Source organism: Chlorella variabilis (genome assembly GCF_000147415.1).
Source record: "Chlorella variabilis unplaced genomic scaffold CHLNCscaffold_2, whole genome shotgun sequence".
In the NCBI taxonomy this organism is placed as follows: domain Eukaryota; kingdom Viridiplantae; phylum Chlorophyta; class Trebouxiophyceae; order Chlorellales; family Chlorellaceae; genus Chlorella; species Chlorella variabilis.
The window spans coordinates 463,339-490,105 of NW_005435086.1; the positions used below are offsets into that span (position 1 = coordinate 463,339).

Here is a 26,767-nt window from a genome sequence, read left to right on the forward strand (position 1 = left end):
GAGGCCCGGCTCGCCGCCGGCGCAGGACACATCGTCCAGCACGATGGGCAGGCGGCTGGCGCCGTAGGAGGAGGGCAGGCGGAACACCTGGCCCCCCTGGCTGTACCCCAGCTGGCGGCACACCACCTGCAAAGGTGTGTGCATGCGCGGGTGTGGGGGTGAGGGTTCCCGAGGGCTGGGAGGCGGCGGGTGGGGTGCGGCCAGGGCACGCTGCTGCGCTGCGGCAGGCGCCTGGGCATACAGACATAGCGCCTGCGGCAGCGCGGGCCCCGGCGCCAACGGCCTGCCCGCACGGCGACAGGCAGCAGGGCCCCTCTTGCTAGCAAGTGGGGACCCCCTCCTCCCTCCCAGCTGGCCAGCCGGCAGGCAGTACCCTGGCGGTACCCTGGCAGGCAGCGGCGGGCGCCCCACCTTTGCATTGATGGGTCCCCACTCATCATCGCACACGGTGCCCCACATGCCGCCCACCTCCGCCTCCAGCCGCCCCTCGCTGGCATCCGGCCCGCCAGCCAGGCGCACGCGGGTCAAGGGCGCGGGCGGCGGCGCGGGCGGCGCCGGGGGCGGCGGCAGCTCTGCAGGGGAGGGCAGACGAGAGAGTGAGTGTGAGTGTGAGTGTGAATGTGAGTGTGAGAAGAGAGAGAGAGGGGGGGGCGTGCTGAGCGTGCTGCGCGGGCCCCCAGCGCACGCAGCAGCGGGACACACACCAAGCCATGCCTACAGGCCGTCCCTTGTGCTGCCCCCTACGCCGCCGCACCGCCCCACCCCGCCGCCCTCCCTGCCAGCGCTGCCTTGTGATGTAAATCAACAAACAAACAAACTTTCGAAAAAGCGGCTTTTCCTTCCTTGAAGGAAAGCAGCCGCACCGGTGCAGCGGATGGCCACGTCTTCGGTGTGGCCGCAGGCGGGGTCCAGGCTGAAGGGGCACTGCGCCAGGAAGGCCTCGGATCCGTTGCAGGCCAGGTCAGCCAGCAGCACCTGCTGCCCCACGGGGCTGCCGTACTCGGCCCACCCCGTCAGCGAGCCCGCGGGCAGGCCCAGCTGCCTGCGGGGAGGGGGCAGCGGGGGGGAAGGGAGGCTGGGCAGGGGGTGGAGCCAGCATCCCGCAGGGGTGGTGCGTGCCAGGGGCGGCCTGGCGGCAACAGGGGCAGCAATACAGGGCACCCGGGCGCCTGCGCCAGCGAACCAGGCGAGCCGACAGCCTGCTGCGGGCCATTCTCACGCCGGCGCTCGCCTGCAGATGACCGACACTGTCTCTTGGGTGAAGCCGTCGTTGCACACCTGCAGTGCAGGCAAGGGGTGGGGCGGCGGCGGGCTGAGGCGACGGTAGGCGCACGGGCATCTACAGAGCGCATGCCCCAGGCAGGGCAGGACAGGAGAAACAGGCAGTGCAGCCGGCCAAGGGTACAGGCAAGCAGGCCAAGGGTACAGGCAAGCAGGCCGCAGGCAGAGGCCCCCTGGAGCACACACACAGGGAGACAGAGAGGCGCAACGCAGGCATGCGATGCAGGCGCAGGCACGCACCGTGCCGCGCCGGCCGCCCACCACCACCTCCAGCCGCCCCTCTGCGCCGCTGGCGCTGCCGACCAGCTCAAACGACTCGATGCGCGGGCGGGCCGGGGCCGGCGGCGGCGGCGGGGACGGCGGCGGCGCCACTGCAGGCATGGGCGGGATCAGTGTCCGGTGTGGTGGGTGGGGGACGAGGTGCGGCTCGGCTCGCCGGCGCCCAGGGCCGCCGTTTCTGTACCGTTCGTTTCGCTGCTCGCCCACGGCAGCAGCCCAGGTCCGGCCCGCCGTGCGCCCGGCAGCCTCCCGACTCCGCCGCATGCACACCCAGAGCCGCACACCCCAGGCACGCCCCATGCGCGCCCACATAGCTGCCCTTCTAGAAACGCGCCCCGCCCAGCCGGCAGCCAGCAGCTCACCGGAGCACACCACGCCCACATCCTCGCTGTGGTCGCAGTTGGGGTCGTAATTCCACTGGCAGTCGTGCACGCTGGCCTCGCCGCCGCCGCACCGCAGCGTCCACCACACCACCTCCGCCCCCGAGTGGTTGAAGGCCTCCCCAAAGTCCAGCACGGCGCGGCCGGGGCCGTAGCCCAGCTGGCGGCACACCACGGTCGCCACCTGCGCCTCGGTCACGTAGTCGTCGCACACCTGCGCAGAGGAGGAAAGGACGCGCAGAGGAGGAAAGGATGGGCGAGGGGTGTGGGGTGGTGGGGCAGGGGAATGGACCTTGCTGGGAGGAGGGCAAGGGTGAGGGCACGCGGGCAGGGCGGCAGTGGGAGGGGCGGCTGGTAGGCAGTGCGCGCAGGAGTGCCAACATGTCCAAACACACACACACACACACACACACATCACCCCAGGCTCACCGTGCCCCACTTGTTCTTCCAGAACACCTCCAGGCGACCCTGCATGGGGTCGCCGCCGCCGTACAGCCGCACCGGCACCATGCCGGCGCCCGGGTGGGGCAGCGGCGGCGGCGGCGCGGGCGGCGGCGACGCGCCGGCGCGCAGGACTGCGCCACGGCAGGCGGGCGGAATCCAAGCAGGCGGGAAGGCAGGCGCGTCAGCATGCCACATCCATACAGCCAGAGCACACGTGCAGCATGTGGAGGGTGCAAGAGCCGCAGCCTGGCCGCTGCGAGGCAGCAGCGCGGCGGGGCGGCCAAGGAAGCGGGAGGGTGTGCGGGGCCGCGAGCTGGCAGCGCGTCACGCCCACCGTGGCCGGAAGTGACGCCGGCGTCGGTGGCCGGCGTGGCGGCGCGCTCCGCATCGCCGCTCACAAGGTAGCAGTTTTCCTTGAGCTGCGCAGAGGGAGGCGTGCAGGGCGTTTGGGAGGATGGAAGGTGTGGGGTGTGGGGACGCGGGGAGGCAAGCGGGCACAGCGCCACACAGCCATATGCATACAAGACAGCGCACAGGCGGGGAGACGGCGGCATGCCCTGCCGCTCACCCCGGTGCCCGTCTTGTACCAGCCAGACGCGAGGTAAGTGAAGTAGCGGCAGGTGGGGAGGTAGAAGCAGGCTGCGGCAACGGGGGTGGCGGCAGACCGAGGGGCACCGCTCGGGGGGTGACGCGCGCGAGCCACAGGCATGCGACAGCCCGACCGGCTGATGACGACTTGGCATGGCAGCTGCGTCGAAAGCGCTGGGAGGGGCAGCAGGCTGCGCAGGCGCGCGTGGCGCGCCAGCCGGCTTGCCTGATCCTCTGCCGCTCCACCCCCCCCACCCCCCCCCCCACACACACACATATATATGTATACATAGGTGTATAGGTAGGCAGATCACACACCTCTGCCGCACTCCTCAGGCATCTCCACCCGGTAGTGGCGGTACCACTGGCCCGGCTTGGCCTCCAGCTGCCAGTCCTTGCCGCGGGACAGCGCAAACCTGCATGGGCGCGGCAGCGCCGGGCAGCGGTACGGGATGAGAAGGGCAGGCAGTACGCCTTGCTGCCTCCATTTCTTTTCCCGGCCTTCCATTGCACAGCCGGCGTGTAACTCGCCACACACAGACGCTAGGCTGCTGCAGACGCAGCATGCCTGGCACGCGCTTGCCCTGCCGGCAGGCCCAGCAGTACAGCTGCATGCGGCGGCGCCACTCACTTGCCGGCGGCGCTCTGCAGGGGGAAGGTCTTGATGTGGACGCCGGCTGCACATCATGCACAGCAGGTGGGGCCAGCCTGAGCTGCCAGCTAGCTCACTATAGTATCGCACTTGAGGTCGGCACAAGCTCTGAGACCAAGCAGCGCAGAACGGCATGCCAGCAGAGCAGTGCAGCAAGGGACGGCCCGACATGGCGGCAGGGGCGGCAGGGGGGCGTACCGGTGGTGCCCATGGTGCAGGTCATTGTCCCGCCGGGCCGGCAGATGCTGACCGCGGCCAGGAGCTTGCCGCCCACCGGGCCTGCGGGCAGGCAGGCAGCAGGCGTCGCATCCATCAGCTGTGATGCAGTGTGTGGGCTGGGTGGGCTGGGTGGGCTGGGCATGTGCCAGCACAGAGCAGAGGCAGTGGAAGGGAGCACCGGGGGTAGGCCTGCCACGCTGGCAAGCGGAGGAGGGCTCACCCCCGCTGTAGTGGAAGTGAACCACCAGCTCGTTCTCCCAATCCATGAGCATCTCCTGCAGTACAGTAGGTGCACAGGCAGCCGCAAACTTCCATCAACCGCAGGCGACACATGTCATCAGGCGCAGGCAGCTGAGCCATCCCACCAAGCACGCATGCTCTGTAGGCATGGGCATGGCGACGACCAGCAGGCAGGCAAATGGCACAGGGTGCGGGGCGTGAGAGCGCCTACCGAGGACCAACGCTCCCCAGGGCTCAGCTTTCCCACCAGCATAGAGTCTGCGGGTCACACCCAGCATGCGTGTGAGAGCGTGGCAGCGCGCAGAGCAAGGCCCGGCAGAGGGGTGGAGGCATCAAGCACTCGGCGGTGCGAACAGCGCCCAGGCAGGCAGCAGCGCGCATCGATGCAGCGGGGCACCTGCGGCCTTGGAATTCCAGCTGTCAAACGGCAGGTGCACGTACACTTTGTCCTGCAGGCAACACGGAGAGGGGTGCAGGGTGGCGAGCGGGTCTGCAAAAGGGTCGGCACGCTGTGCGGCAGGCAGGGCAGGATTCCCTGCACAGATGACCAGGATTCCCTGCAAGGCCGCTGCCAATGAGTTCCTATGGGCACAGTGGCGGCGGCAGCGGGGAACGTACCGCAAAGCGCGGGTGCAGTCCGCGGTTGGAGCCCAGCGCCGGCACATAGCTGATGTACACGCTGGGGGCTGCAGCCAGGGAGGGGAGGGAGGGCAGGCAGGCAGGCAGTGGGCAGGTGGGCGACCTGCGCAGATATACATGTGCTTGTCACCGGCAGCTGCTCTATGCTGCCATAGCTATGCTGCTGGCACGTGATGCTCACAGTATATGTCTGCCCTCCACGTGGGGTTGATGCGGATGCCGCCTGCAGGCAGCCCAGCACAGGAAGCGGCGCGCATCAGCGCGAGACCGCCCGGCCAAAGCCTGCCCCGCCAGCCAGGCAGTTGCTTCCGTAAGCAATGCTGGGGTGGCTGGCATAGGCGGATTTTTGAGTGAAGGGGTGGGTGGTGGTGGGCTGGCGCTCAAGCGCCACACAAGCAGCATGCAGGCAGAAGCTGGCAGCATGCGGGCAGAAGCTGGCAGCGGCTGGGTAGCTGCTGCTGCCGCCTCGCCTGTGGGGTCAGCAAAGGTGTCTGGCAGCGTCAGCTTCAGCCACTTGCCGGGCGGCAGGCTGGTGGCGTCCAGCTGCCTGGGGGAGTGCCCTGCACAGGGTGCGGCAGGAACGGAGCGGTGCAGCTCCACAGGCCCGCAACAGAGCCTGCCATGGTGTCCGCACAAGCCAGCTGCCCCCCAGTCCCCACCCCTCCCACCCGCCCCCCCACACACACCAAGCCAGGCGGTTGGGAGGCACGCATCCAGCTCTTGCAGGTGCCTGTAACCAACTAACTCACATCCCAGCAGCTCCTGTTGGAACAGGTTGAAGCAGCGCGGCGTCTCCACCCCGCTGCCCATCATGCTGCTCCAGTCACCATACTCGCGGTTCTGCAGGCACGGGGTGGAGGTGGGAAGTGGCAGCGGTAGAAAGCACGGCAAAGGAGGAAGGTGAGAAGGGAGGGCAGGCAGGGGACCAATCCGTCCTCGCCGTGACAGCACGGGTGGCGGCGGAGGTGCAGCGGAGTGAGGTGGCGCACCTCCAGCGTCTCTGCAGTACCGCCGTACTGCTGCAGCAGCTGCGGGTCAATCAGGCCTGCAGCCAGGGCAAGGAATCATGCGGGCAGGTTAGAGGTTGGTTGAAAAGCCAGGAGGTTGCTCGCCGGATTCCCCGCGCCAAGCCCGCCACCGGCCCTTCTGCGCCTTTCCCGCTGGAAGCATGCCGAGCAGCGAGCCCCGGCTGCAAAGCCGTGCGGCCAGGCGGCGCCGCGCCGCCCTGCGCTGCACGGCCCGCCTGCCGCGGCTGCGCGGGCGGCGGCTGGCGCGGCGCGGGGGCTCACTCGGGACGGCGGCGGCGTGCCACAGGCCGAGGGAGTGCCCCATCTCGTGCATGAGAAGAGAGGTGTCCCGCATGTATGGGGAGAAGAACATGGAGCGAATGCCGCCCACGTATGCATACCCTGCAGCAGCCGCACAGGCGCGGTGGTGTCGGTGTGCCAGCCGTGCGCTGCGGCGCTCCCGCGGTGCCCGGTCTGGGCATCCAGCCCCAGCCGGCCACGCCCAGCCTGCCCCGCTGGCACGCACCCGCCCAGGGGCAGCCCCACTCAGGGAAGGCGCCGGTCACAAAGCCAAAGTCGCGGGGGAGGAAGCCGCGGGCCTCCACCAGGCTGAGGCCCAGGCTGAGGTACGCCGAGACTTGCTGGTCGTAGGCGGAGCTGCAGTACGTGGCGTTGTACCGCTTCGGAATGCGTCCGTGCGCGCAACCCACGTCCACTGCAGCACGCAGGCAGGCGCGGGCAGGCGCGGGGCGGCGGCGTAGGTGGGAGGTGGGCAGGCTCTGGGAGGCGAGCAGGCGCTGGGGCGCGGGCTCGCCCAGACCAGCGGCAGCAGGAGCAGCGCGTGCCGTGGCAGGGAAAGGTGCAGCAGAGGCGGCAGAGTGACACAGGCGGCGGGCGGCGGCGAGTGCAGGGAGCAGCATCCACGGCTGCCCAGCGGGCATAAAGCGGGCGGGCGGGCGCACCATCAACAAAGACAGAGTCTGTGCGGTTGAGCAGCAGGCGGCCGGAGGAGCAGTACTGCCAGGTGGCGGCCACGCTGTCCCACTCCTTCAGCACGGGAGCACGCATGTCCTGCCGGGCAGTACCAGCAGGCGGGGGAGGCGGGCAGGCGGGAGGGTGAGGCGTGGGTACGTGGTGCACAGCCAGGGACCGAAAGGGGGCCCCAAGGGTGTGCCTTCCCTGCGACCCCCGACACAGAAGCGCAGCATGTACATTGCCACTGCCGCCGCTGCCACCAGGCACCACTGCCAGCTGTCGCTCCTCCGCTCCCTCCTGCTCACAGAGGCGTCAATGGGGTAGCCAAACTCTGCTGCAGTCTCGTTGCAGACTGTCAGCGCCAGCACCAGCACGCGCTGCGCATCTGGCGACACGGTCGCCGCCGCCGGCCGCATCGCCGCTTGTTTCATGGCGGGGTGCTGCAGGTTGGGGTTGTGGGGCATACCCAGCGGGACGTAGCGCCACTTGTTGACTGGGGCAAGGCAATGGGGGCACCACCAGGCTTCAAGCTACCAGCTGTGAGTGTGAGTGGCAGCGTGACCGCTGGCGGACGGCCGGCGTATGTGTCCCATCAAAGCCTCCCCTCACCGGTGTGGCTGGGAGCAGCTTGTAGACATCCGGCCTGGGCACAAAGGCTGCAGCCTGGCCCAGGCAGACCGCCAGCAAAAGAGGCAGCATCGCGGCCATCACTGTCGGGCCCCTGCAGCCCTACCCCCGCTGCTACGGATTGGACGCTAGCACAGATGGGGTGACTGGACCGGCCATGGAGGCATACAAGCGTGGGGTAACAGGTTTGCCGGGCGAGGGGCGCGCAGAGCTCTGCAGAGGTGGACAAACCTGCCCTCTCGGTGCACAGTGAATTTAAGCGATTCACGTTTCGAGCGGTGGGACGGGAAGGCAGTTTAGGCGGGGGTGGCATCTCCAGCGGACAGCGGCCGGTTGCATTCGGTCTGTTGCGCTGCCCGTCGCCCCGTGTCCCAGTTGCATGCAAGTGATGCGTCGTCAATTGCCCTATCGGCCCACGAGATTCATCGCCGCCTTGCTGCCTGCCGCCGCCGCCGCCGCTCATTGCCAGGCACCGCTCAGGGGCATGCCTGTTAACATCATGCTGATTCTCGCTCATGCAACTGAAGTCTAGTGGTTGCAAGCAATGTTCTAGCCTACAACTGACATGGTGAATCTACTCAAGCGGGGCGGTGCGCTATTTGCACCAACAATGCATGGCGGTTTGTGCCAAGACAGATCCACATGATGTTCCGCTGTAAGCAGCACTGCGTTGGCGACGTGGCACCATAACAATGAAGACAGCGGCAACGCCAGTGGATCGCTATAGCTGCTGTGGCATGGCTGCGCCTAGGTGGCTGCCGAAGATTGCAGGCCGCATCCGTTATGGGCCCGGCCCGGGCTTCTCATCCGCTCCCGCGGCCTCTTGAAGCAGCTCTGGCGGCAGGCGCTTGCGCAGCACCTGCTGCGCGCTCGGGCCCAGCTGCCCTGCCGAGTCTGAGAGCTCCAGGAGCGCCTGCAGGCTGTAGTAGCGTGCCCTGCTGCCGCTGCTGCGGGTGCCGCTGGTGCCAGGGCCCGTTGCACTGCCGCTGCTGGCCAGGCCTTCGGGCAGGCCCGCCAGGCGCCCAGGCGGCACCCCGGCGCCTGCCGCCAGCAGCTGCTGGGCCGAGTAGCGGCGGCGCGGCTGGCCGCCGCCGCCACCTACTGCAGCTGGCGGCGCTGCGGGAGCGCTTCCCGGAGCCGCGGCAGGTGGCGAGGGCGCCCAGGCATCCGCTGCGGCCGCGGCAGCGGCCTCAGCCAGCAGCGCGGGCACATCCACACCTTCCGCTTCAGCCAGCCCAGCCAGCAGCTTCTCTGAGGCAGCCAGCTGCTGCTGCAGCTGGCTGCCTTCCATGGGCCCCAGCTGCGCCAGCGCGTGCCGGCACAGCTGCACGGCGGCAGCAGCAGCAGCCGCGGTGCCTCTGGCGCCCAGGGCGGCCGCCGCCCCCGCCCAGCGGCCCGCGGCGGCCAGGTGCGCCGCCGCCTGCTCGTGCTGCGCCTGGGCGGCCAGCTGGGCGGCGAAGGCGGCGTGCAGGTCCTGCGCAGCAAAGCGCAGCGGGAAGCAGCCGTGGGCGCCACTTTCAAGTTTGACGTGAATGCCAGAAGGGCGACAGCAGGGTGTGGCACCAGACATGGATATTGCCTACCCCTCAAGCCACCACCACCACCGCAGCCCCACGGCCCTCACCAGCAGCAGGGGGTTCCCCGGCAGGAGGCGAGCCGACGCCAGCGCCACCGCCTCCCGCAGCAGCCCAGCCCGGCGGTACACCTGCAGTACGGGCGGGCCAGCGGCGACCAGAGAGCGTGTGTTGGTGTATGCGCGTTGATTCCACAAGCACCCCCCCGCTTCTATCAGACCAGGGAGCAGAGCCCCATGCCACATGCAGGCACGAGCAGGAACCCACTGCTTGGCTGGCTGGCTGGCGCCGCGATCCACACAGGACCTCAGCGGTACTGCTGCCGGCACGAGCCCCGCCCACCTGTACCGCCGCCTCCACCTCCCGCACCGCCAGCAGGTGCAGAGCCGCCAGGTGCGGCTCCTGCTGGTGCTCCAGCCTGGCGGCATACGCAAGAGTGACCGCCCGCCACGCCGCCAGGCCTGCATCAGCAAGCAGCAGCAGCAGCAGCGGCGGCGGCGGCAGCGTGTTAATGCTTGGGCGCAGGCGCGCAGCCAAGGCATGCGGCGCCAGCAGGCAGCGCAAGGGGCAGGCCTGCAGCAGGCAGAGGGACCACACACCCGCAGCCCAGCTGGCAGGCAGGCAGGCAGGCAGGCAGCCGGGCCAGCTACCTGCGGCGGCGCTCATGCTGACAAAGTCTGCTGTGAGCGCATCATGCTCCAGCAGTAGCTGCACGGCAGCTGCCACGTCGCCACGCAACAGCGCCGCCGCCGCACCGCGCTGCGCCGCGAGCAGCCTGCTGGGAGCGGCAGCAGCGGCGGCGGCGCCGGCGCCCAGCGCCGCCGCCTGCCGCTGCAGCGCTAGAGACGCGCACAGCGGATCCACAGCGCAATCCAGGAGCAGGGAGGCATCAGGGTCAGGAGGTGGGGGCGGGGGAGGCGGTGGCACACCCCCCTCGCCACCCCCCTCGCCAGCCTCCTCGCCAGCCTGCCAGACCGGCTGCTCGTGGCCTGCCTGCAGCAGCTGCCGCGCCAGCCGCAGGCACGCCCGCTGCGCCGCCCGCTGGGCCGCCCGGTCCGCTTCTTCTATCTGTGCGGGCGGCAGGATGGGGCGGCTGCCCAGGCTGGCCGCCTTTTTTTTGCCGGCGGCGGGCGCGTCGGCCGGGGCTGCGCCACCGCTGCTTGGCGCCGCCGCTGCTGCAAGCGCGGGGGCCGCAGACAGCGCTGGAGGGAGTGCTTCTGGTGTAGCTGCTGCTGCAGGTGCGGAGCTGCCTGGCGGCACAGCTGCTGGCTCTGCAGGCACCGGCGCCGGCAGCGGAGGCGCCGGCGGCGCCTCGCCTACCGGCCCCGGCGGCGGCTCGCCACCCTGCGCAGGCCCGTCCCCGCCTTCCTCGCCTCCATTCGGTTGCGGCTGCTGCGCCGCAACCGGAACCTCCACCCCAGCTGCAGGGCCCTCCTTCGCTGCCGCTGCGGCAGGCGCGGAAGCGGCAGACGCAGACGCGGCCGCAGCGGCTGCCTGCTGGCGCTGCTGCCAGGTCAGCAGCTGGCGGCGGATGTCCCACAGCCGCACCGACTGGTCCTCGGCACCCGACAGCAGGAACAGCCTGGCCCGCTGCTCCCCCACCTGCTGCTCCTGCTCCTGCTGCTGCTCCTGCTCTGGGGCTGCCTCTTGCTGCTGCTGCGCCGCCTCTGCCTGCTGCGCTTGCTCTCCCTGAGCAGCCTGCTGCTGCTGCTGCAGCGCAGCTGGCTGCTGAGCAGCCTCCTGCGGCCCATGCACGCCTGGCACACCCGCCGCCTGCTGCTCCTGCTGCTGCTCCGGAGGCTCTGGAGGCAACCAGTGCAGGCAGCGCACCAGGCCGCTGTGCCCCCGCAGCAGGGCTGTCGGCACCAGAGCCCCCGCGCCCTTGCCGGGGTGGTAGTCGATCAGTTGAATGCCGCCGCTGACCAGGGCGGCAGCCAGCATGCCGCCGGCGCCGCCGCCCAGGGCGGCCCCGCACCCCTCCTCGCCGCCAGCCGCGTCGCCGCTGCCGGCGCCGCCGATCCACGCCAGCGCTGTGACCGTGCATCCCAGCTGCAGCCTGGCCTGGGCTGCTCCTGTGCTGGCGGCCGCTGCAGCTGCTGCCGCCATGCCATTGGTGGCGCGCTCGGCCGGCGGCGCCGCCTCTGCTGCCCAGGGGTGGACGGACAGCAGGCCCGACTCGGCTGCCGCCGCCAACTGCAGGTCATCGCAGGAGAAGCACAGGTGGCTGCAGGGGGGCAGCGGCAGGCGCGGGAGGGGAGGCGGTGTGAGTCGGGCTTAGAGCACTCGGCAACCTGGAAAGACATGGCGCGGCCGCAGCACAAGAGCAATAACACATAAAAAAGAAAGCGTGCCTGATGGCGTCGCTCGCGCCGCCGCTGCCGCCCGCGCCGCCGCCGCGCGACCACAGCATGCGCAGTGCCACCTCGCCAGCGGCCGCCTCTGCCGCGGTCGCCGCCGCCACAAGCGCCACACGCAGCACCGCCACCGCGCCGTTCCTGGCCGCTACAGCCAGCACGTGGCCGGCGCCTGCCCCTCCCGCCATCTCTCCCACGGCGCCTGCCATGCCTAGGCCGTCTGGCGGCGGCAGCGCCAGCGCTGTGATCGCCTGCTGCTGCTGCTGCTGCTGCTGCTGTCCAGCACCAAACCAGGCGGCCGCCTCGGCGGGCACGCCCGGCACCCCCGCCGCCGCCGCCGCCGCCGCCGCCGCTCCCAGGTGCGCGCCGACGTCCAGCGGGCTCGCCAGCGCGACTGCCGCCTTGGCGCCAGCTGGACCCCAGCTGCCGGCCGCGGTACCAGCGGTACCAGCAGAGTATCTGCCGGCGCTGGAGAAGAGGTCGGAGAGCGGCAGGGGCAGCGGGGCCCACAGCAGCAGCGCCCCGTCAGCAGATAGGCTGTACAGCTGTACCGCGGCCTGGCCCGGCGCCCCGGCGGTTGCGGCAGGGGGGGCCCACCGCACATCCAACACAGAGCCCTGCACCGTGAGAGAGACGCATGCCACGTCAGCCCTCCGCAGCTGGCGCTGGTATCATGCATTGGAATGGCGGCCCTCATCGAATCCAATGGACAAGAAGAAAACCTAAACTGCATGGCCTGGTGGTGCTGGTGAAGGCTGCGCCGCCACCCAGCGCAGCCGGCGGCACGCCTCACCTCGTGCTTCACCGGCAGCAGCAGCGCCTGCTCCCGGCTGGGCAGCATCAGGCCCAGGCTGCCGTCCTCGCACCCAAATGCCAGCGCCGCCGCCGCGGGCGCTGCCGCCGCCGCCGCCGCCGCCGCGTCCGCGGCTGCGGCCACGGCTGCGGCCACGGCTGCGGCGCCCACGTTTGCCGCAGCCCGGTCTGCGTGAGGCTGCTGCTGTGGCGATGGCGGTGCCAGCGGCTGCCAGGCCACCGCCGTCACCTTGTCGGGGATGCTCTGCCACAGCAGCAGCTGCTGGTGGCGCTGCTGCTCCGCGCCGCGGCGCGCGGCGGCGGCGGGGCCCAGCGGCAGCACGCGAATGGTCCTGTCGCCGCACGCCACCGCCAGCAGGTAGGGCTGCCGAGAAGGCGGCTGCGCCCCCTGCTCCTGCTGCTCCTGCCGCGCCCCCTGCTGAGCCGAACCCTGCTCCCGCTCCGCCTCCTCCCCCGCGGCTGCATGCCCGTCCAGCGCAGGCGGCTCGCCCGGCGGCGGCGGCGGCGGCGGCGGCGGCGGCGCGTCCTCCTCCTCGCCGCCCGTCCCCGCCGCCCCGGCTGGCGCCGCCTCCTGCTGTTCCTCTGCCTCATGCTGCAGCGTGGGAGGCTGGGGTGGCGGCACCAGCAGGCTGAGGCCATACACGTAGCCTCCCAGGCCGGTCAGGCGCCACGTCACGCACGCCTGGCGCCAGGCGGCTTCCGCGGTGGTACTGGCTGCAGAGTCGCGCCGCCAGGAGCCCTCCTCTGGCTCCTCTGCCGCCGCAGCCTGCGCCGCTGCTCCCGGGTGCGGCAGCTGGGACAGCAACACGCATCGGTCCATGCTGCTGCTCAGCAGCTGCAGCAGTGGGGGCACCGGCGCTGCCAGCGGCGACGGCGGCTCCGCGGGCTGCTCCCCGCCGCCGCCGGCGCTCCCGCTGGCGGCGGGCGCTGCATCACTGCCGTCGCCGGCGGCAGAGCAAGGGGCAGCCTGGTCTGGCTGGTGGGTGGCGGCATGCAGGGTGAATACTGTGCGGCTGTGAGTGATGGGCACCCTGCAGGGGCCGACGACGGCGGCGGCGGCCGCGGCGGTGCCAGGCGCCGGCCCAGCCTTGGCCGGAGAGCGGCGCCAGCTGTCCTGAGCCGAACCCCGTGCTGCTGCAGGCGGCGGCGCCGGCGCTGGTGCCGGCGCCTCGGCGCCGGGCAGTGGCAGGGTGACTTTCCAGGCCAGCAGGCTGCCGCCGTGGGCAGAGGTGACCAGCCACACATGCTGCTGCTGCTGCTGCTGGGAATCCTGCTTCTGCTGCTGCTGCGGCTGCTGCCGGGCCTGCTCAGCTGCCGGCGCGCCGCCTGCTGCCGCGGTGCGCGGCACGGCGGGCGGCGGCGGCGGCACCACGGCCGCAGTGAACCACAGCCTGCTGGTCTGGCTGCTGGTGAGGCCGGCGTGGGGCTTGGGCAGGCGCAGCGTGGCCACCAGACGAAACTGGGAGCTGCCGCCTGGGCTGGACGCAGGTACCAGGCAGTACAGGCGCAGCGCCCCGTCAGCACCAGAGGAGAGCATCACCTCCCAGGCTGGGGGAGGCGCCGCGGCCGAGGCCGGAGCGGCAGGCGCCCCTGCTTCCGGCTCTTGGGGCGGTGGCGGCGGCGGCGGCGGCGGCGGAGCCTCGGCCTCGCCCGCGCTGCCAGCGGGCTGCTCCTGCTGCTGCTGCTGCTGCTGCTGCTCCTCCTGTCCAGGCATGGCAGTGCCGCCGCCCGCCGCCGGCTCCTCTCCCGCACCGCTGCCGGCGGCGGCAGCAGGCTCGCCTTCGTCGGCAGCTGCCAGCGCCGCCGCCGCAGCGGCGACGGCAGCCTGGGCGGCAGCCCTGGCGGCAGCCACCGCAGGGTCGGGCGCCGCCAGCCAGCGCACGCAGTGCAGCTCGCGGGCATGCCGCTCCAGGCGCCGCACCAGGCAGTCCCGCCGCCAGTCCAGCAGCAGCACGCCGCCGTCTGCGTAGCCTGCCAGCACCAGGCCGCCGCTGCCGCCGCTGCCACCGCCGCCGCCGCTGCCACCGCTGCCACCGCTGCCGCCGCCTGCACCGCTGATGGCACCCATAGTGGCAGCGCTGCCGGCGGGGGCGGCTGCCAGGCACATGACTTGCGAGGCCTGCTTGCAGCCGGCCAGCTTGCTTGGCTTGGAGGAGGGGTCAGCGAGGTCCCAGGCCCACAGGGCGCCAGCCTTGTCGCCCACCAGAGCGGTCGCGCCGTCGCTGCAGGCAGGCACGACAGCAGGGCGGCGGCGAGGCGTGCGTGCGGCTCAGCGGCTCAGCGGGGCGACGGCCAAGGGACGCAGCTGCAGGCCGGAGCCCTGCTCTTTTCTTTTTTTGAAAAGAACAGAAAAGAAAAACCTAAAAGGAAAGCCATTATACGCGCGGCCAGGCGCAGCAGGGCAGCAGCAGCGGCTGAGCATGCACCACCAAGCAGGCCCTCCCCGCAGCGCAGGCCTAGCCCAGGCCTCGCACCTGCTGACCGCCAGCGCCGTCACCTCCGCCGGCCGCTTGTACAGAGCGCGCTGCCGCTGCATGGTGGCCGCGTTCCACAGCCGCAGCGTGCGGTCCGCTGCCGCCGACACGAGCAGCGGCGGCAGGGCCGCGGGCACGCCGCCACCGTCCGGCCCTGCTGCTGCTGCTGCTGCTGCAGCGGCGCCAGGGGCCGCGCCGCCAGCAAACGCCACAGCGGTCACCCTGCATCAGTAGCAGCAGCGGCAAAAGGCGTCGAGGGCAAGCATTCCGGTGCCGCCAGTGTGGGCCGCTTGCCGCTCCAGCGTGGCAAGCAGCAGGCCCGCCGCCGCCGCCCAGCGCTGCAGCCCTGCCGCCCACCTGTTGGTGTGGCCCGAGAGCAGCGTCCGCACCGCCCTGCCCCGCGTGTTGAGCACCACGATTGTGTTCTGTGCGGCATAGGCGTATAGGCCCAGCTCGGGGACCCAGTCGGCGGTGTGGGCGCCATACCTGCACACGGGAGAGAACCGCGCCAGGCGGCGGCGGCGGCAGCGGCAGCGGCATGTCAGGCGGGCACCATCGAGGGCACCATCGGGGCGTTGCGGCACGGCATGCCGCCCATCAAGTGCCCTGGACCCGGTGCGCACCAGTTGGGCGAGGGGGCGATCAACACTTGCTGCATTCCAACGGTGGTGCCCTCCTGGGGCAGTCCCAGGCCTGGCCCTGGTAAGTTAGGTGATCTCACGTCTGCAATATGCTATGAGAATGCCCCGGCGGGCCCCATGCATGAGCGCCTGCTCAGTGCAGCAGTACTCCCGCTGTCCCACCCGACGGCCGGCGCTGCAGGTCACACAGGCAATTGTTTCTGAGAATTGCGCCAGGAAAACTCAGCCTGTAGACTGTTGTTTGAGCAATGGTGGATGGAATTAGTTGACCAGCTTGCGTGCCGCGCGGAGGAGGGCAGGCGCCGTCGCACACCTGCCGCCATCTACAGGCGGCAGAGCTCTCCAGCAATCGGGAGGAGCTGGAAGAAGTGGCGATTGATGTGAAGACCACATCAGAGAGCTTGCGCAGCATTAAGACGCTCATACCTGCGATGAGATGTCCGAAGCCTCGCGTGCGCAGACTCCGCCCCATGTGCCACTCCAGTGGAGGCGTCAGCGCTGTTCTTAGCAGGTCACAGGAGCTCTCAGGAACGCTGCTGGCACTTCAGATTCCTCTGTGATTTGAAGGATCCACACAAATCGTCACTGTGCCTGTGGCTGAGTCATTGTTGGCCGGGCGACGCAGCGATGTCGGAGCGGGGCACGGCGAGCGTCAGCCAGCGCCAGCCAGAGGCAGGCGGGGAGGCGAGATTGAGCTGAGGCGCTCGGCCGTTTAGGCTGCTGGCAACTCCGAATAGCCAATTCCGCTTTGCAAGCGGAGCATTGTGGGCGCGTGCTGGGGGACCTCAGCAGGAGCTTGAACTTGCCACACCTCCCCAGCGCCTCCTGCATTGCCTGCTTGCACCAGATATACCCACACCGTGTGCATAGCAGCCAGGGAGCTGCGATCGGACGCAATGGCCTACGTTCGACCTGGCTGCCCCAGCGTCTCAACTTGGGACGACTATGGCGACGCCCAAACGGAGATGTCGGTGGCCCCCGTGAAGAAGGGCGGCATGGAGGCGCAGAGTGGGCCGGCGCGCAGCGGCTGGGGCGCGCCGCCGGTGCCGGCGGGCGGCTACTCGGCAGAAGAGCTGGCTGCGCTGGCCGAGGAGGACGATGGTGGGGCCCGGCTGCTGCTGCTGCCAACCGCCCCACCTCTGCAACTTGAGAGTGGATGCAAACGAGCCTTGCCTCACCTGCCTGCGTGCAGACGACTGGGGTCAGGCGGCGCCCGCCCGCGCCCCCGCCGCCCCGCAGCCGCCGCCGCCCCAGCTTGGCGCGCCCCCAGCGGGCGAGGTGCTGTGCCCCACCTGCGGCGGCGCCTGCGTGCAGCGCACCTCCAACACAGCCAAGAACCCCAACAGGCGCGCCACGCAGCCGAGCGCCTCTGCCCAGCACCCACCCGTCGTGTGAGGCCTCCGTAGCTGCCAGATCGCAGCGCCACCGTTCTTAGGTGCACCACTCTACTCCCCACCTCGGCCGCCGCTGCAGGCAGTTTGTCAAGTGCCCCAACGAGTCCTGCTCGTATTTCAAGTGGATGGATGAGCTGGGTGCCGCCGACGGCGGCGCCGCGGGCGGCGGCGGCGGCGGCTACGGCAGCCCCGCCGCCAAGCGGCGCATCACGGGCTACGGCAGCCAGCAGGCAGGGCTGCCCGCCCGGCCGGCGCATGCGCTGGCGTGTGTCTGGTGCTTGGGCCTGCCGCACGTAGCTTGCATCATAGCCGCGCCTCGCCCAGCTGGGCCCACCTCCGCTCTGCTACGCCGTGCCTGCCCGCCGTGCCTGCAGGGCGGCAGCCAGGGCGCCTACAAGGCAGGGTACGGCTACGGTGGCGGCGCCGCGCCTCCTCCCGTGCCTGGTGCCAGCACCTTCCAGGCAGCCGCCGACGGCGGCGCGCTGCGGGACCGCTCCAACGATCTGTGCTACAAGTGAGCTGAGCTGGCAGCGCACAGGCTGAGAGAGGCACGCAGGGCCCCGCGCCGCCGTGCTTCGTCGCAACGCACCTGCTCGCTGGTTGCGACCGCTGGCCGGCTGGGTGCTGAGCAGTGCGCCGGCGCTGTGCCTGCTGCCCCGCTGCAGGTGCAACCAGACGGGGCACTGGAGCAGGTCAGCGGGTGGTCTGCGCTGATGCTGCACATGCGGCATCGTGCGTGCGTGCATCCGGCAGCCGGCTGAACGGGGGTTGTGCGGTCGACTGCTGCTGCTGCTGGTACTGGTACTGCCGTTCCTGCTGCAGGGACTGCCCCAACCAAGGGGGCGGCGCCGCCGGCGGAGGCTATGGAGGCGGCGCCGGGGGCGGCGGCTACGCCGGCGGCGGCTCGGCGTGGGGCGGGCCTCAGGGCGGCGACGCCGGCGGCGGCGGCGCCTATGGCGGCGGTGGGGGTGGTGGCGGCGCCAAGACTGGCAGCTGCTTTAAGGTGGGGCCCTGCCCTGACCCGGCCTGCATTGCCTGGCCTTGACCTTCTGATTTGATGTGTCCGCTGCGGAGCTCTCCTGCCATGGATCGCCTCTCACTGCCTCCAACCCCTCGCCCTCGCCTCCTGCCTGCCCTGCAGTGCGGCGAGACGGGCCACTGGAGCAGGTGAGGCCTCGCTGCTGCCTTTGCAGCAGGCCCTGCTGGGCCCTGCACTAAAGAAAGAACGGGGGGGCTCCTGGGCCTGCTGCTACTGCAATCCAGCTGTGTTGAGTTTTCAGGTGTTTGTGTGGGGATTGTGGTGAGGCCTGGCTCCTGTGCATTCTGCAGGGACTGCCCGAACCAGGCCGCAGGTGGTGGTAGCAGCGCTGGTGGCGGCGGTGGGGCCTATGGCGGGAGCTATGGAGGCGGCGGCTACGGCGGTGGCGCCAATGGCGGCGGTGGGGGTGGCGGCACCAAGAACGGCAGCTGCTACAAGGTGAGCCCCTCCCCTGCTCTGCGTTTGCCCTTCGCCTGCTGGGCACGCTGTGCACCACAGCGCCCTTCCGCGTGCGTACCCACCCCCACCCACCGCCCTAACCTCCTGCCTGCCCTGCAGTGCGGCGAGACGGGCCACTGGAGCAGGTGAGGGCCCGCATCTGCCTCCCCAGCAGGCCCTGCTGGGCCCGCGCTAAGGAATGAATAGCGCGACTCCTGGACTCGCTGCTCTGGATTGCATGGGGTGCTGCTGGTTTCGAGGCACGCCTGCTGCTCCCTCCTTCCGCAGGGACTGCCCCAACCAGGGCGGTAGCGGCGGCGGCGGTGGCGGCTATGGTGGTGGTGGCGGCGGCGGAAGCTACGGAGGCTACGGCGGCGGCGGCGGCTACGGCGGCGGCGCCTCCAAGCGCAAGTATGGCGGCGGCGGCGGCGCGCGCGGGGATGCGGGCGCCTGCTTCAAGTGCGGCGGCGACGACCACTTCTCGTCTGCCTGCCCCAACAAGTAGAGCGGCGCCGCGCTGCGCTGCCGCGCAAGGGCAGCAGCTGAGAAGGAGGAGACCGATGCAGGCGACACTGGAGGTGGAGGAAGTGCACCAAGTGGCAGGTCTACAGGACGCTTTGCAGGGAGGAAAGCATTCATCGTGGCGGCGGCAGGAAGCATTTAGCCATGCGAGCTGAGATCAAGTGTGCAGCAGCCAAGTAGTGCATGAACAAATAATGAGGTAGGGCAGCAGTGTAACAGGAAGCTGGGAGCAAGAAGGGAGAGGCAGGCAGCTGCTGCTGGGCAGAGGCGGGGTGTCGCGCTGCCGGGGCGTGCCGGGGCCTGGGTCGGGTGCCTGGCCCGCTGCGGCAGCGGTCACAGCAGCTTGCCCCGTGCATCCTTGAACACAGCTTCTGCCCCCTGCAGCCGCCAGCGCAGTTGTGTGCGGCAGCGGTTAGCCAGCGCAACAATCAGACAGGACGGCAGGTGGGGGCTGGCAGCGCTCCAGGCGGCAGGTGGCGGTCGCAAGCTGAGAGGGGGCAGGTGTCGAGGAGGTGCTGGGGCGCACCTTTCGGTAGTAGGTATTGAAGCAGTGCTCCGGCTCTTCCAGGGGACTGGGCAAGCCTGGCACCTCGCCCTTGTAGCGCCTGCGGTGCGAGAGGGGCAGCAGGGCAGCAGGGGCAGCACTGGGCAAGGGAATGAGGACGCACACCCTCATGGCATGAGCTCCTGACCACAGCAGCATGCAGCACGGACATAGAGCAGCTATAATGCTGGCTTGTCGACGAGTGCTAAGTGCGCAGCGCTGGCCGGAGCGCACCCCGCCGCATCCGTCTCCGCCTCCAGCCCTATCCGCGCCAGGTAGGCCTCGTGCTGCTGGTGCGCCACGCCGATGCCGTACCGCAGCGAGGCGCCCTGCCGCTCGTTGCCGCGGTCGCCGCCGTGCGTGCGGCAGTGCTGCACCAGCTCCGCCCACTGCTGCCGGTTGGCCTGCGCAGGCATGCGCGTGGGGAAGGAAGCGCTGGGTGTTGCGGAAATGGGAGGTGGAAGGGCTAGCGTGGCAACACGGCAGGTGCACACGGCTTTTCATGACCCTGATAGCATGCAGCGCTTGTGCATCATCACCACATGCAAGGTGAAGAGCCCAGCTCACCACTGCGTGGGGGTTGGGCGGCGGACGTTCGGGCCGCAGACTGCCGTCAGGCCAGCGGAACGTGCGCGGCCCGTGCTCGCGCAGCCGCTTGGCGTACTCTGCCTGCAGCTTGTTGGCAGCCGCCTCGTGCTGCAGGCCCAGGGAGGGCTGCTCTAGGGATCCAGGAGGAGGCTGCTTCTGCGGCTGCTGCTGCTGCTGGGGAGGGCGGCGCGCGAGCGACGGCCCGGCTGCGCTCGCCAGCGGCCCCTGGGGCACCGCTGCAGAAACTGAAGGGGTGTCGCCTGTTTGTCCCGCATCGACATAGGCGCTAAGTTTTGGCATCCCCTGCTCCCCTGCTGTCAGCTACAAGCGGAACGAGACCGGGAGAAAACGGAGCAGCCGCAGTCAGCCTCGAAAGCTTCCTTTGCCAGCTTGATCACTGGTGCAAGCGATCAGAGCTTGCGGTGGATGCGGAGCTGCCTCCCGCCCGTGCGTTGGGCTTGCTGGTCAGCACGACTGCCACGTGGCCGGAATGCGTGCGCGACCAAACCGCTCTCCAGAGAGCGGCAGATGTCCTGCAGAGCCCCATAGCCCTTATGCGACAGTGACAGGATACGCCTCGTACCCCCGGCTTTGCCCAGCGAGTCGCAGACCACCGGGCACTCTGGCGTGCTGGCTGCGGCCTGGGGACGCTTGTAGTCGCGGCTGAGGAATGTCAGCTTATGATGATCATTCTAACATCCCGCGATCGTTCTCCAGTGAGTGGCGAGCTGCCTCCGCGCGCGCCTCTGGCCCTCCGTGGCCGAAACAGGCGGTTCAGCGCCTCGCCAGCGCCCTGGAATGAAGTTGGGGCACAACCCATCAGCGGAGGGGGCTCCAAGGCGCCGCTCGAGGTCTGGCACACTTGTGTCCACCCGCTCACCCTGACCGAGTTGCGCGCGCCAAGTGCGGCTCCCTCTCTGCAGGCATAGACGACGGCCTCAACCTGCTGCTGGCCGAGCTTAAATCAGAGGATGGTGCGCCGGGGTTCAGGGAGGTGCGCCCTGGTGCCTGGTGCCTGGCGCCGCCAACAGCCCTCATCACCGCAACCGCCGCGCACCATCACGTCGGCAGCACTTGCCCCGCTATCCTCCGCCACTCGCGGTCCCAGCCTTGCCCTCGCATGCCCCGCAGGGACCCATCTCGCTCCATGGCTTCACCCCTTTCCTCAAAACGGAGTCTCTGGGCCCCGAGTCACTAGCTGTCCGCTTGGCTGCCACCCCCGCCACCACCACAACCGCCGGCCAAACGGGGCCTCTACTGGCCACAGCCAGCAGCTACACCGTGCTCAAGGGCGGCGCCTCGGCCGCCACGCCCCTGGTCCTGCCCAACGCCTTCATCCCCGTCCCGGCAGCCCTGGCGCCCGGCAGGGCGCTGGCCGCATGCGGAGGCAAGCTGCGGCCGGGCGGCGGGCCGCCGCCGCTGCACCTCCTCCACCACTCATCAGGCTCTGGATCCTTCACCATCCCCGCCTACGGGCGCCCATTCACGCAGCTAGACTTCATCACCACAGGTGCACCTGCCGGGGCCACGGCGCCAGCCTGCACACACAAGCCCCCGGCTGTCGCTCCTTCTGGTGCCACCGCGGCAGCTCCTGCTGCCTGCCCCGCCCTGCTGGCCCCGCTCCCTCCGCCATCAACGAACTGGCCACTGCTCTCGCGCCAAACTCCTGCCTGCCTGGCCTGCAGATGACCTAGAAGACGGCGCGCCGGCCGGGGGTATGCTGTGCCGCTACTGCCCCAGCGGCGGCGGCCTCACCGACTTTGCAGAACTGGCAGACGAGAGCCGGCTGGGGGAGCTGCCCACAGACGAGGAGCTGCGGCTGCTGCTGTTCGACCCCTCCGCCCCGCACGCCGCGCCGGCCGGCGGCGGCGGCAGCGGCTGCGGCGCCGGCGCCGGCGCCGCGCGCGCCGCGCTGCTCATGCAGCTGCCGCAGCCCGCGGCGCTGCGGCAGCACGCTTCCAGCTACAGCAGCAGCGCCCCCGCGGCGGCGGCGGCCTTTGAGGCCCCCGCCGCCGCGCTGGCCGCCGCCGCCGCCGCCCGCCCGGCCTCTGTGCTCCGCATCCGCACGGGGGCGGGCGCGCCTGGTGGCGCCGGCGCGCGAGCCGCCGCCGACACGGGCAGCCCGAAGCGTCGGGCCGACAGGATGGAACTCGACCCCCTGGCACGGGACAGCCCCCGGGGGGGCAAGCGCCACAGCGGCGGCGCCGCAGGGGCGGTGGCTGCCACCTCTGGCAGCGCCTGGAGCGAGGGCACAGAGGACAGGGGAGGGGAGTCGCCCGGCAGTGGCGAGCTGGATTCCAGCTGCCCGCACCACGCCTGGTTTACGGGTGAGGGGGCTGGGCCGGGTGCGACGGGATCCGTGGGGTGGGGCAGGCGCGGGCTCTGAACGCGCCCGACTGCCTGCCTGCCTGCCCGCCCGCCTGCCTGCCTGCCTGTCTGCCTGCCTGCCTGCCTGCCTGGTGTGCGGCGCAAGGTCTCAGCCTGGCTGTTGTGGAGCGTCAGCCCGCCACGCAGCCTGCCACTCATCCCGGCCGCCCTCCCTGCGAGCCTGTGCTGCAGGCACCCAGCAATGGGGCGGGGCCGTCGCAGCGGCGGGCGGTAGCAGCTTGCCGCCCTCTCGCTTCGGGCTGGAGCATAGCCGGCGCCAGGGGGGGCGCACTGCTGCTGCCGCCGCTGCCGCCGCTGACCGAGCCTACACACCCGCCCGCCAGCGAGGCCGGGCAGCTGCGCGGCAGCAGCAGCAGTACCAGGCATCCTGGGAGGAGGAGGAGGAGGAGGAGGAGGAGGCTGCGGCGCTGGCGGTGGCGGCGCAGCAGCAGCAGCAGCAGCAGCAGCAGTTCCGGGGCGTGAGCAGGCACAGGTGGGCGCGCCGCCGGGGCTGCTGCGAGCAGCGGCGCCGCGAGCCCGGGCCCTGCCCTCGCCCAGCCACCGCCGCTTCCGCCGCCGCTTCCGCCGCGCTTCCCTGTGCAGGCTGACGCAGCGGTGGGAGGCTTCCCTGTGGCTGAACGGCCGCCAGCTGTACCTGGGCGGCTTCAACTCTCAGGCGAGGCGCCCTGTCAGGCTGCACTGCCCTGCCATGACCAACGCGCCCCCACCCCACCCCTCACACACACACGCCCATCCGCGCCGCCCCCACCCACTGCCACACCAGCGCTGCCACCCCCAGCTGCCACTGCACCCCTGCACCTCCACCTGCCCACCACCTGCCCCCACTCACTGCCACACCTCCACCTCCACCTCCACCTCCACCTCCACCCCACCTGCACTTGCACCCACCAACTCTCACCCCCATCCCCACCCCCACCTGCTGCAGGAGGATGCGGCCCACGCGTACGACCTGGCGGCCCTGGCCTGCAAGGGCCTGGACGCCCAGATCAACTTTGGCCCGGAGGACTACGCAGACCAGCTGCGGGAGATTGCGGGGTACACGCGGGTGAGGCGGGCGGGGCGTCAGGCGGGCCGTGGGCAGGGCAGGGCGGGGCAGGGCAGGGCCGCCGCTTTGAACGAAGGCACGGCACATGGCCAGCGCCGGGACGGCTGGAAGCTCCAGCGCAAGCAAGTTTCGTCGCCCCAGCTTCACCTGCTGCGAGCTCGCCCCAGCCGACACGCAGCCGCACCTGCACCCTGACGCCCCTCGCCATCCGCCCCAACACCCGCCCGCCATACCCTCCCACCCACCCGCCCACCCGCCATGCCCCCCCCGCAGGACGAGGTGGTGGCGTATGTGCGGCGCCGTAGCTCCGCCTTCTCCCGCGGCAAGTCCCGCTTCCGCGGCGTGTCCGGCCACAACGGGCGGTGGGAGGCTCGCATCGGCTCCTTTGGTGGGCGCAAGAACGTGAGGCGGGGCGCCTGCCGCGGCGGGGCGGCCTGCCCGGCCCGCGATCTCCCTGCGGCGTGCCTGCTGCTCTCCCGAAGCACACACGGCTGCCCTCTTCCCAGCCTGCGAGAGCTGACTTTCTGCTGCGCTTGCTTTTCCGACCGCCGCCGCGTGCATCCTGCCTGCAGGTGTCGTTCGGCGTGTTTGAGAGCGAGGAGGGGGCAGCAAGGCAGTACGACCGGGCCCTCATCCTGGAAAAGGTGACCCGCGCCTGCCGCTGCCGGCACCCCGCGGCGGCGCCCTCCCTTGTGCTGCCGCCTCCTGAATCACACGCCTGCTGGGCAAAGCGGCAGCGGGCGATGCCTGCTTCGGGCCCAGCCAATGAAGCCTGAGTTGCACCTGCAACCTGCACCCAGCACAGCCTGCCTGCCTGCCAGCCTCACCCGCTCGCCCCACCCGCTCGCCCCACCTGCCTGCCCCCACGCCCACCTGTGCGTGCAGGGCCGCACCGCCAAGACCAACTTCCCCATCCGCGACTACGATGCTGAGGTGGCGGAGTATGAGGCGCACCTGATGCACACGTGAGGCCTGGGCTGGGGCTGGCAGCTGGGCGGTGGAGGCGGGCGGCCTGACTGGAGGTGGAAGGCGGCCTGAGGGGGAGGTGCTTGTTGGGTGTTGGGGTACCGCAGGCTGGGGAGAGACACGTGGTGGGATTGCGCAGCATGGCCGCCTGCCAACTGAGCCTATGGGCTGCTGCCAAACCGGCTGGGGCGTGGCGCCGGCGCTGGCGCTGCTGCAGGTGCGGCACGGTGCGCGGCCCCGCCGCCGCCGCCGAGGCCGCCCGCACCACGCTGCCGCGCAACCGTGAGGCCACCGCCGACGAGAAGAAGCGGGCGGCAGTGATCTATGCTGATGCACTGGTGCGGGCGCTGCGTCAGCCGCACCAGCAGGGGGGACGCGGTGGCGGCAGGGCCTGAGGCGGCCCGCGGGCTGGCTTGGCGGCCGAGCAAACGCGCCTCACGAGCAGCGTGCCCCAGCAGTATTTTCAGAGCGGGGAGTTTACACTTCAATTATTTGCTACAAATTCCAAAAACTATTCAGTGGTTTTCAGCATTCTATGCTTCAGCATTCTATGACCCCAGAACCTGCCCTGCCCTCGGCGCCAGCGTGGGCGGCGCCTGCTGTGCTGCCCTCCCATGGCTGCAACACTTGCCATACTTACTTCCTTTACACATTGAGGCAGCACAACCTGCTTTATGTAATGCCTCTGTAGGCGGCGAGACGATCAGGCACAGTACAGGCATACAGGCACGGCCGGCGGGTGGCGGCACGGCGCTCCCCGCCCCGCCAGCTGGAGCCTGTGCTGGCTGCAGGCTTCAGACGCTCCTCGCCTTCTCATGCACAACCACAGGACATCTCCAGCACCTCTACGCCTCCAGTCTCCTCATTGAAGTCCTCGGTCGCATTCGCCCCGGCCTGGCCCCGCCTGCGCAGCCATGCAGCTCACCGTGGTCACAGCGGCGGGCAAGCGACTATCGGTGCAGCTGCCGCCCGAGCAGCAGCTCACAGCGGCGGCCCTGCAGGCGGCGGTGGCCCGCAGCCTGGCGCTGCCGCCCGGCGCGGGCCTGCGGCTGGTGCAGGGCGGCCAGCTGCTGGCAGGCGACGAGGCAGTGGGCAGGCTGCAGGATGGAGGTGCGTGCCGCTGGCTGTGGCACGCCCGGTTGGGTGGCAGGGGACAAGACCTGCGGTGCACATCACTCTCCTGCACCTCGCATAAGCGAGCCACTCACTCGCCTGCGCCTGCACGCCTGCCTGCAATCGCCTGCGCATTGGGTTCTGCTCCTGCCCCCGCCTGCCTGCAGACACTCTTCTGGCAGCGGTGGTGCCCCGGCCGCCTCCCAAGGCGGTGCGAGACCTTGTGTCTGGCGGTGGGCCGGAGGAGGAGGAGGAGGATGAAGCCGACCAGATGCTGCGCCTGCGCCTGCCGGCCAACGCGCCTCGCTGGAAGCGCGCGGCGGCGCACCTGCTGCACCGGCGCCTGCGCCTGCCCGAGGCGCTGGTGGCGCTCCTGCTGGCGGTGCGTCCGCGCTTCTGGCTGGGCCTTCTGGCGTGGATGGGCGGGGCGCGGCTGGCGGCGGGCCACGAGCTGGGCCCCCTCTACATCATCACCACCATCTTCCTGCTGATGCTGCTCAACCTGGGGCAGCGCAAGGAGGGGGAGTGGAGCGCATGTGAGTGGCGCCGCGCCGCAGCCGGCCCAGGCTGCATGTGTGGAGGGGCACTAGCAGCCGGCGCTAGCCTGTGCAGCAGCAGCAGCAGCAGCAGCAGCAGCAGCAGCATTATGCTAGCGCCACAGCGGAGCCAGCCCTGCGAGGCGGGCCAGTGGCTGGCTGCGGCTGCGCAGCGCCGGGCCGGCAGCCGGCCTGGCGCCTGATCAGCCCCCGGCCCGCCCAGCCCAGCTGCCGCGCTTTGCCCACACCGCTGCTGCTGCGTGTCGTGCGTGGCGCACCCCATGCTGCTGCAGACTCGATATTCAACAGGAACACGCAGCGGCTGCCGGGGCAGATGACAGCAGAGGATCTGGATGCGGCGGTGCGGCGGGGCCAGCTGTAGCCAGCGCGCCGGGCCTGCGGGGCGGTCTGGGGAGGCGCTGCCTGCCCAGCGCTGAGTCTCACCGCGGGCAGGCAGCCGCAGCCCAGCCCAGCAGCCCTTGCTTGCCCCTGCTGCTGGCCCTGCTTCTCGGTTTCTTGTTGGCACGCACGTGTGACACCCGCCACGTGTGCAGCACCGCTGCCCTCAGCCTCTCGGTGGGCCAAGGCCAGCACCTGGTCCCCCTCCCTGCCAGCCGCCCCTGCCTTGCTGAGCCTGCCTATTGTGCCACCCTGCCCAGTCTCGTTGTGTGTTGCCAAGGGTGGGTGTTGTGTGTTCCCAGGGGTGGGTGGTGTTGAGTAACACCGGTTTGTGCTCGGCGACCGAGCCGGAGAAGTGCTTGGCGACCGAGCCGGAGGGGGGTGGGGGATTGGGGATGGGAAGGGGTGGGGGAGGGGCAGCCGTGTGATGGCGCCTCGGGGGTGGCAAGGTTGAAGATGTTGTGGGGAGGAGGTGAGGCAGGCGATGCGGTGATGGTGCAGAGCTCGGGGCGTGGCAGGCGGTGGCGCAGCGCGGAGGCAGAGGCGGAGCTCGGGGGAGGCTGGGAGGGTGAGGAGGTGCAGCAGGGCAGCGTGTATGCGTGGCAGAG

At 70.6% G+C, this 26,767-nt stretch overlaps 5 protein-coding genes across 5 annotated transcripts; 3 read left to right on the forward strand and 2 right to left on the reverse strand.

The window, feature by feature from the left end:
• Positions 1 to 408: 408 nt before the first annotated feature.
• Positions 409 to 2,450, reverse strand: CHLNCDRAFT_19264 (hypothetical protein; the record flags this gene model as incomplete). The annotated part of the gene is made up of 3 exons (XM_005851337.1): positions 409 to 572; positions 1,923 to 2,154; positions 2,370 to 2,450. Coding segments are annotated over 3 exons (477 nt in total), but the record flags the coding sequence as incomplete, so codon positions are not given.
• Positions 2,451 to 8,112: 5,662 nt separating this feature from the next.
• Positions 8,113 to 15,659, reverse strand: CHLNCDRAFT_49816 (hypothetical protein; the record flags this gene model as incomplete). The annotated part of the gene is made up of 10 exons (XM_005851338.1): positions 8,113 to 8,501; positions 8,550 to 8,805; positions 8,956 to 9,036; positions 9,248 to 9,366; positions 9,556 to 11,129; positions 11,197 to 11,876; positions 12,053 to 14,294; positions 14,547 to 14,768; positions 14,904 to 15,032; positions 15,499 to 15,659. The coding sequence occupies 10 exons, from the start codon at positions 15,657 to 15,659 to the stop codon at positions 8,113 to 8,115; spliced, it is 5,853 nt and encodes a 1,950-aa protein (XP_005851400.1).
• Positions 15,660 to 16,083: 424 nt separating this feature from the next.
• Positions 16,084 to 18,563, forward strand: CHLNCDRAFT_137653 (hypothetical protein; the record flags this gene model as incomplete). The annotated part of the gene is made up of 10 exons (XM_005851042.1): positions 16,084 to 16,288; positions 16,380 to 16,578; positions 16,661 to 16,850; positions 16,956 to 17,095; positions 17,247 to 17,273; positions 17,404 to 17,584; positions 17,723 to 17,748; positions 17,911 to 18,058; positions 18,179 to 18,204; positions 18,347 to 18,563. 10 exons carry the CDS (start codon positions 16,084 to 16,086, stop codon positions 18,561 to 18,563), a joined length of 1,359 nt encoding a protein of 452 aa, XP_005851104.1.
• A 1,819-nt stretch (positions 18,564 to 20,382) lies between these two features.
• On the forward strand, positions 20,383 to 24,506 carry CHLNCDRAFT_137655 (hypothetical protein; the record flags this gene model as incomplete). The annotated part of the gene is made up of 11 exons (XM_005851043.1): positions 20,383 to 20,428; positions 20,636 to 20,706; positions 20,844 to 21,222; positions 21,398 to 22,039; positions 22,272 to 22,572; positions 22,683 to 22,767; positions 23,026 to 23,145; positions 23,419 to 23,547; positions 23,718 to 23,789; positions 24,031 to 24,086; positions 24,329 to 24,506. The coding sequence occupies 11 exons, from the start codon at positions 20,383 to 20,385 to the stop codon at positions 24,504 to 24,506; spliced, it is 2,079 nt and encodes a 692-aa protein (XP_005851105.1).
• A 519-nt stretch (positions 24,507 to 25,025) lies between these two features.
• CHLNCDRAFT_137656 (hypothetical protein) lies at positions 25,026 to 26,142 on the forward strand (the record flags this gene model as incomplete). Its single annotated transcript, XM_005851044.1, has 3 exons — positions 25,026 to 25,221; positions 25,392 to 25,760; positions 26,054 to 26,142. 3 exons carry the CDS (start codon positions 25,026 to 25,028, stop codon positions 26,140 to 26,142), a joined length of 654 nt encoding a protein of 217 aa, XP_005851106.1.
• Between the last annotated feature and the right edge of the window lie 625 nt (positions 26,143 to 26,767).